The following is a 9,071-nucleotide window of genomic DNA, read 5'->3' on the forward strand; positions in this document are numbered from 1 at the left end:
TTTTATAGTGCTGGGAATGGAACCCTGGGCCTGACATATGCTAAGAAGCAGTGCTTTATCACTAGGCTCTACCCTAGTCTAAGAGGTGGTAGGTCTTTGAGAGACTGGACCTGGTGAGAGGTGATTAGGTCATGGGAGCATTACCCCAGGAAGGGATTAATTTAGTTCTCATATGACTGGGTTAGTTCTCAAGAGATCAAGTTACTGCAAAGCAGGACTGCCTCATACATTTGCTGTCTTTTACAGAAAGCTATTTTCTTTTTCATGTTTCTTCTATGTTGAGAAGCAGCAGAGACCCTTGTCAGATGCCTGGGCCATGCTGTTTGGACTTTAGAGCTGCCAGAATTAAAAGCCAAATAGACCTCTTTTCTTTATAAAGTAGCCAGAATTTTTATACAGGAACACAAAATAGATGAAGAAAATCCCCTACTAGATCACAAGGAGGTGAACAAATACATAGTGTATAGCATGCACTACGGATAATTGTGTTGCACATGCATTGATGACAAACAAGATATCAGAATCACTCACCTAACGTATGTGAGATTAAACCTGATAGGCAGTTGGAAGTCCAGCTGAATTGTAGCACACTGATGGTATCTGCCAATAGCATCTTTAATTTTTATATCAATCTGAAAATTAAGTAATACTTGGTTAGAGACATATTTATTTTTTAACTTGACTTGTTTTGGAAGTGTATGTTCTACTTACTTTAGGGCCATAGAATGCTCCATCTCCTGGGTTCATTTTCCATGGTTTTCCAAATTCCATCAAGCTGTTTTGAAGTTGCTATTTTATTTTTAAGAAGAGATCATTAAAAACTTCTGCTTTATTATATATTCATCACCTTTTGATCATACAGCTCATAAAAATAACTTGCTATACATAATAATTACATCCTACCTTCACTCAACATATCCTATTGAGCACCTTGTATATCCAATAAACTACTGAGTAGGGACTACATAAGGATGATTGAAATGATATTTGCTCTGAACAGTGAATCTACATTTTAACTGGAGAGAAAATGAGACACTTTTTCCCCAACTGTTCTGGAAAATTCCAGGTAAGATTTTAGGAAAGGGATCCTTGGGCCTTTTATCCAATGTGGGCCCTTTCTTACTTACACACTTCCACATATGTCTCCTAGTGATAGGTCCAAGACCTGTCCCTCCTTGAGGTGGGGCCTCTACACATGAAGAAGCATAGGGGCCATGGTCTTGTGCCCCTCACTGTGTGTGTGACAGGTAAGATGAAAACTCGCCACCACTTCTCTGCTGTGTTTCCTTGACCTCTGCTGTGATTGGAGACATTGCTTATGAGTTAATGGGGTGTGGGGACAGGTCTCACTGTGGTCTCCAGCCTAAGCCAGTACAAGTTTGGATGTAGCCTATGGTGAAGATGCTTTGCACTGATGGTTATCACTAATAAGAGGGGCCAACTTCTCTGGGGAGCACCTGGACAAAATATGTCAGAACTCTAGCCAAATTCCATTCTATATAACTCAGATATATGAGAGCTCAGGAGGGTTCTTTGGAATGAAGAGGGTATTGGACAAGTCAAAGCAGTCGTGATGCATTTGGGCTGCAGCTAGAGAGTTAATTAGGAGCTGACTCCTGGGGTCAAGGCAGGCTTTCCCAGAGTCCCAATCAGGATGTGTTCTTGACAAGATAGAGATTGCATTCCTGAGATGCCAGAAGTGTCCCTGTTAGCCTAACCCTGCAGAAGCAGCTTCCTTTCTCCCTAGGCCACCTCCATAGAGGTGCTTCACAGTTGTGGGAGGTTCATCCCTATTCTATTCTGGTTTTGAACAAGAAACACTAGGTAGAGGAAAACTGAGGCCCTGTGACAGTGACTGTCCTGGAACTTCCAGGGCATTAAAAAGCCAAGGAAAGGCCAAGGTTTGGAGAAGGGCGTAAAGCAGAGGTTACCAGTTTTTATCAGGCCTCTGGAGACACAAGGATGAGGCAGCTCAATAGGAGCAGAGAAGGCTATGGAGCAGGGCCAAGAAAGCTTTAAATTCATGTAAGCTATGTCTTTCAAGTCATTGCAGAGACTTGTGAAGACAACAAACAACAACAAACACTCAAATGTTCATTTCACTGATTCACAGATGATCAAGGGTGGTCACTGTCAGAGAAATCCCTAGATGAGGAAGGTTCATCCTTAATGCCATATTCCTGGGTGGCTTCAGGCTGGGCTGCTAAACTTTTTCCACATCAAGGAAAAAGAGCAAAAACAGTGGGACTTCCAGCCCGCTAGCCCCATGCCAGTTTGCCCCTCTATTAGCTCCCCACAACTCACTTAATTCCAAATACCTGGAGTGATGGCAATGGCGATGGTGACACCAACACTAATACCCACTGGGCATTTATATGAGCCTGGCACTGTGCCCATTATTAGCTCATATAAATTAATCATCTAAGCTCACCACAGCCTTCTGAAGTAGGTGTTATCACCAGATCACCACTACCATCATCATATCTCACATTCAATCCTGATGCTCAGAGCTTCAGTTTACCTAAAGAGCTGATGTGGGAAAGGAGGTAGAATGGCTAAGTCAAGCTTTGCACCCATTTTTTTTTTCCTTTTCCTACTTCCATGTGATTGTCAGGTAAACTGAGTCAACATCCTTCCTGAGGTCAGCTATCTCATTTGACTTTCATCTTCCATTTAATAGACAGGGAGGGCACGGGGACCATGGGGAGGAGATACTGTTAGACTCTCAAGCCTAACCTACTTCTGTGCATTTCTGCCTGGCATCTGTATGCTCACAACATAAGCCTAACTGTTACACTCTTCATACAGTGTTTCCTTGATTCTTCTTCCTTCTGGTGCATATTGAGTCTCTGTAAGTATTCTGACAGGTGGAGCAGGGTGTCAGGTCACAACACCATCCTCATCTCTAATAAAAACTAATACTGGATGCACCACAGCCTTTTCATGTTTAATAAGAAAAAAAAAAAAAAAACACAGTGTGCTCCTTAGCTTTGGCTTTTCAAAGCTGAAAGGTGATGTCTGTGTCTGGGAGAGTCAAATAGTGTGGGCATTGCAGCAGGACAGGAAGGGGCCTCTAGCATCAGCTGAGTGTTTTTCCATCCAAAACTGTCAGACTAAGATAAAGCCACAGGCAAATGCTTTAAAATAAACCACATAAACTAAGTTACTGTAAATCGATCTACTCTTTTAAAATAGCTTCTAAAACTTATCCTGATTATTTGTGACTGGCTTTGAAAGAGGATAAATGAAAATGGTAGAAACTTTAAAGTGTGAAATATAAGATATTCTTATGATTATTATTATAAGGAGAGCTGGCTAACCACATTCTAAGTCTGCATACTTATCCCGTAACTTCTCATTTTAAATTTTCTAGGTGTTCTAGTCTGCTTTCAATTGCTGTGACAAAACACTCTGACCAATACCAACTTGGGGGTGGGAAGAGTTTGTTTGGTTTATATCTCCCAGGTCACAGTTCATCAGGGAGCCCAAGGGCAGGAACCTGGAGGAAGGAGCTGAAGCACATGCATGGAGGAATGTTGCTTTCTGGTTTACTCCCCTGGTCTCTGCTCAGCCTGCTTTCTCATACGGTACAGAACCACCTGCCCAGGGATGGAACCGCCCACAGTGGGCTAAACCCTCCCATGTCACTCAACAATTAAGAAAACATCCCACACACATGGCCGCTAGTCCAATGGAGGCAATCCCCCAATTGAGGCGTCCTCTATCCAGGTGTGTCAAGTTGATAAGCTACCCAGCGCACTAGAGAAATGCAATTTCTCAGGTCTTTTTCATCACAAGAATGAAGGGAAGGTCCTTTGTTTCTTACCTTTTCAGCTTCCTCCCACATCTCAATCTCTCCTAGAAAGTTTTCAGGCCTTGTTGACAGGTTTAATTGAAAGGAGAAGCCAAATGTTGAGTAAACCGATTGCAAAAATTCTAAGCATCCCTTTATTTCTTCTTCAATCTGAAATTAAGTGAAACATTTAAATGGAACACCAAGTCAATTTATGGTATTTTAAAAACAAAAATTCTTCATGTCAAATAGCTATAAAGCCTGATTTTAACACAGCAATGCCCGTCCTTTCCTTCCTTGAATGTTCATGTGCTCAAGTTTGTGCAGGCTGTCAGAGCCCCCATCATAGGCGTTCCTTCTGGATCTGCAGGCTGCATATCATGGGACTTCTCAGCCTCCACAGCTACATGAGCCAATTCCTACAATGAACTCCTGAGAGGCATGTAGTATCCATACTGGTGTTCTCATGCCCCCGCCCCCCCGCCCAATACTAACAGTCACTGCTCATGTGTGAAACACTGCATTGTAATCAACAAGTCTTGTAGGTTTTATTTTCTACTTTAATTCTATTGTGGCTAAAGAAGATACTCTGCGGGGCTGGAGAGATGGCTCAGCAGTTAAGAGCACTGACTGCTCTTACAGAGGACCCAGGTTCGATTCCCAGCACCCACATGGCAGCTACAAACCATCCTTAACTCCAGTTCCAGGGGAATCCGAAGCCCTCTTCTGACCTCCACAGCACTGCACAACACAGGTTCACTCACATATATGCAGGCAATGCACTCATACACATAAAATAAAAATAATAAATTTTTTTTTTAAAAAAAGAAGATACTCTGCTTGATGCCAGTTCTTTTAATGCTTGGTTTATGGCCAGAGCCTACATGATCCATTTGGTATCTAAGTTTTATGGCTAACTGAACAGAATGTGCATCATTTTGCTGTTGTGTTCGATAAATGACAATGTGATTCTATTAGTTGATGGTGTTGCTGACTTCTATATATTTGCTGACTTTGTATGTACTTGTTCTACCAGTGGTTGATTGAGGGGCCTATGGAAGCTGTCACCTATGATTGTGGATTTGCCTATTTCTCCTTTCAGTTTTACTTTTTGTTTCATATATTTTGAGGCTTATTGTGTGCTATAACTACATTTCAGATAGCAAAATCTTGTGGTGGGTGGATTCTTATGTAATAATGTCCCTCTCTAGCTCTGATAATTTCCTCTGATGCATACTTTATCTGACATTAATGTAACCACTAGTCTTTGATTAACGTTAACATTTCTGAAATATGTCTCTTATAGACAGCATAAAGATGGGTCACATTTTAAATCTATTCATCTTAAATTTTTTTGGATTTTACAGCTTTTATTAAAGACCATCATTTATTGTTTATAAAAAATTTCCTCAATATACACAAAAGTTTCCTAATTATGGTAACTAAAAACTACTCCCACGCCCCTGAAGTTCACAATATTCAATCTAGATTGGCTTAATCTTGAAGTGTAATCCAGTAAGACTGAAGACTAGACACTTCAGGTCCTGAACAAGATAATAAAACACCCATAAGCCTTCTGGATCCTTAGATTGGTTGACATCAATAAGGGAACCAATTTTTGATGTTGTGAAAGAAATGTGTTCATCTCCAATGACAATTTCAAGCTCTTGCCAGCCTACTCTATCAGGAGGTGGCTACAAAGCATCATCTTCCTTTTGGTGATTTCACTGTCATCAATAATTCTCTTTAATTCTTCCATCACACTTTTATGTACATAAGCCTCTTTTCGAATCATGACATCATTTTTAAAATTACTGTTGTTGGCATATCTCAATTTCCCATCCGGTTGGAACTTTAACTCCAGGAACTCATGACCAAACTTGCCTTTGTGACCCACGTAGTAACACAGGTAAAAATCGCTCTCCATGGCTCTCAAGAGACAATCAAGACTGAATTGCGGGAACAGACTACAATGCGGTGGTCTGTGCCTTAAGCTGGCATCCTGTTCCACCTTAAATTTTTAACTGGTTTACTTAGGCCATTTACATTTAATGTGTCAAATTAGGACTTTAGTCTGTCTTTGTTTCTTTATTCTGCCCTCTTCTATTTTCTTTCTCCTACCTATTTATGGATTATGCTAATATTTAGTATAATTCCCTTCAGATTTATCCATAGGCCTTTTTAGTGTATCTCTGTATATAATTTTTGGTGGCTTCTTTAGGTATTATATAACATCATAATCTACAGATGTCATGGTTTTATAAGGGAAAATGACTGCAGAAACTTCACCTCCTTTTGTTTTTCTCCATTAACAGCACGATTTTAAGCATTTCCTCTCTGTATATTTAGAACCACAGAAGACAGACTTATATTTTTGCTTCAACCATTAAACATAATTTAGAAAACCCAAAAGGAGTAGCAAAATATAGTATTTACCTATTCTGACTCTCACAATTTATTCCTAAAGTTCCAAACCTCCTCTTTCATCATCTCTTTCCTATAGTCATTCTTTTAAGGAATATCTAATTTCTTGGTTTCTCCATCACTTCTGAAGGAAATTTTCTCTAGACACAGAATTCTGGGTCACAGTGCTTTTACTTTTAGTTCTTGAAAAATGCTGGGCCTCTTCTAACTTCCGTATTTATGAGAAATATGCCATCATTCCAATCTGGATTTGAATTTGCCATTTGATTCTTGCTGCCTTCAATTTTTTTTTCACATTCAAGTATGCATCTTACTATGGATTTCTTTGTGTTCCATCCATTGGGAGCTTGACTGGCTTCTTGACTCTTTGGTTTGTGTCTTTTGCTGGATTTGACAAATTTTCAGCTGTCACTTCTCTGAGCATATTTTAACACCATCCCCACTTGACTTCCAGAGCTCTGACAGCCTGGAGTTTGTTATGGTCCCACAGTCGGAAGCTCTGTTCATTCTCCTCCTGTTCCATTTCCTCTGTCTTTCAGATTCTATTTTTGTTTTCAGGATTCTTTCCCCTGTCTCCTTGGTTCTCCTCATGAATCCAGTCACCAAACATTTTATTTTAGTTATATATTTCATTTCTAAAATTTCTATTTAATTCTTTCACAATAGTTTCCATTTCTTGCCTGAAATTTTCTCTTTGTAGAGTCTTTGGATTTTTTTTCCATTTGTTTCAAATGTGTTCCTAACTATTCATGAAAGCATTTTTATGATGGCTGCTTTAAAATTCTTGTCAGGTAATTCTAACATCTTTGTCATCTCAGTGTTGCTATCCAAGGGTTGTCTCCGTTTCATTCAAGGTGAGATTTTTCTGGTTATTGGCATGATAATTGATTTTCAGTTTCTGAGTCCTGCACATTTGGGATAAGATTCTGGATCTGAAGCTTGCTTTAGCTGGCTTTCATGAACACTGCTCCAGCATGGTTACTGCCAGGTGGGAATGGAGGCTCTGGTTTCCTTCAGGAGTCCCAAGGAGGAAGGGACTCATAACTGAGTGGCTTGAGAGTTCTGTTGCCTCTCATGGCCTTTCTGGGCCACAGAGCACATGGCCTCAATACTCAGTTCCAAAGGCCAAAAATGTCGAAAATATTTGGGAGCTTTTATCTAATCCTTAAAAGATTTTAGGGTTACCTCTTCAGAGGGGGGACTGTTAGAGTAGCCAAAAGCCCCATTAAAAAAATAAAGAAGAAAGAGTACACAGTTATCAGAAAAAAGTGATGGGGAGATATGGGAGGAGTTGGAAGGGAGGGACTGGGCATGAATTTGATCAAACACCTTATATGCATGTATGAAATGCTCAATAAATTATTAAAAAAAAAAAGTTCAGTCTCCCTAGCCAGCCTCTCTTACACCATCCCAGCAGTTGGTAGGGTACTCTTTATTAACCTTATCCCTGGTGAGGGTAGAAATATCAGCCCTTGTTGACATGGAGGGGGTCATAGGTTTTTTTCCTATAGTGTTTCCCTGGACTAGAGCAGCTATTGTCTAAAAGTGTTCATTTTTAATAGGCTGTCTCTTTCCTGTCCTTTTGTCTCCAGCAAGCAGGCTTTTCTGTTTGTTTTGTTTGTCTATGCCTTAGCCATTTCTTGGTTACAGCTTTTTAACCAAGTCAGAGAAAAGGAAACCCAAGGACCTTGGCACCATGTTGTTTCCTAGTCTCTGACATTCACAGGCAGTGTGCAGTTTTCTCACCACCTTTCCATCCCATGTTTTTTAATTTCCTTACAGCGATCAAGGTTGTTACTTGCATTTAGTGAAAAGAGCAGGAAAATGCATCTACTTTTTTTCTGAAACACAAGTATTTTGCCTGCTGTTTAATCAGGTGATCTATTTTCTTACTATGGGGTTCAAAGTTTCTTCATTCTCAATGACAGTCCTTTTTACATACACATTTGCCAATATTTTCTCTGAAACTGGGGCTTATCTTGTTAATTTTCTTAAAGTACTTTTTGAGAGGAGCAGAACTTTTGAATTTTGATGAGCACTATTTTATTTCTGTATAACTGTCTTTTCAAAGTTATATTTCAGAAATCATCACCTAATCGCAAATCATAGTCATTTTCCTCAGCTCTTCTGAGCCTCATAATGTATTCAGTTTTATTTTAAGCCTATACTCCACTTTGTGCTTATAGTTTTAACTGTCTTTTCAAAGTTATATTTCAGAAATCATCACCTAATCTCAAATCACAGTCATTTTCCTCAGCTCTACAGAACCTCATAATGTATTCAGCTTTATTTTAAGCTTATACTCCACTTTGTGCTTACAGTTATATAGTGTTAGGTCTTAGAGTTAGCTTTTTTGTATATGGATATAAAAATATTTTAGCATTTTTGCAGGGGCTGGAGAGATGGCTCAGTGGTTAAGAACACTGACTGTTCTTGCGGAAGACTCAGGTTCGAATCCCAGCACCCACATGGCAGCTAACAACTGTCCGTAACTCCAGTTCCAGGGGATCCGACAGCCTCTTCTGTCCTCCGCGGGCACTGCACAGCATGGGTGCACTTACCTACATGCAGGCAATACACACATACACGTAAAATAGAAATAATATGGAACAAAATTGAAGACCCAAATATGAGTAATTGCAATTTTAGCCACCTGATATTTGACAAAGGGGCCAAGAACATTAACTGGAGGAAAGACAGCATGTTTAGCAAATGGTGCTGGCAAAACTGGATCTCCACTTGTAGAAGAATGAAACTAAACCCATATCTTTCACCCTGCACAAAAGTCAATTCCAAATGGCTCAAAGACCTCAATGTAAAGCCTGAAACTCTGAAACTCTTAGAAGAAAACGTT

At 39.9% G+C, this 9,071-nt stretch overlaps 1 protein-coding gene and 1 pseudogene across 4 annotated transcripts in view; both read right to left on the reverse strand.

Moving 5' to 3' along the window:
- Tarsl2 (threonyl-tRNA synthetase like 2) overlaps positions 1-9,071 on the reverse strand; it is a 98,548-nt gene that overhangs the window by 9,095 nt on the left and 80,382 nt on the right. For all 4 annotated transcript variants that reach the window (XR_003846502.1, XR_003846503.1, XM_008849546.2 and 1 more), the window contains exons 13-15: positions 3,827-3,964; positions 712-789; positions 532-632 (exon numbers count right to left, since the gene is read on the reverse strand). Coding sequence is in view for 2 of the 4 variants with exons in the window: in XM_008849546.2 (XP_008847768.1) it covers positions 532-632; positions 712-789; positions 3,827-3,964 (317 nt within the window). In the remaining 2 variants the exon portion in view is untranslated. The remainder of the gene's footprint in view (positions 1-531; positions 633-711; positions 790-3,826; positions 3,965-9,071) is intronic.
- Positions 5,278-5,720, reverse strand: LOC103747199 (annotated as a pseudogene).

This window comes from Nannospalax galili, unplaced genomic scaffold (genome assembly GCF_000622305.1).
Source record: "Nannospalax galili isolate Female #2095 unplaced genomic scaffold, S.galili_v1.0 scaffold124, whole genome shotgun sequence".
In the NCBI taxonomy this organism is placed as follows: domain Eukaryota; kingdom Metazoa; phylum Chordata; class Mammalia; order Rodentia; family Spalacidae; genus Nannospalax; species Nannospalax galili.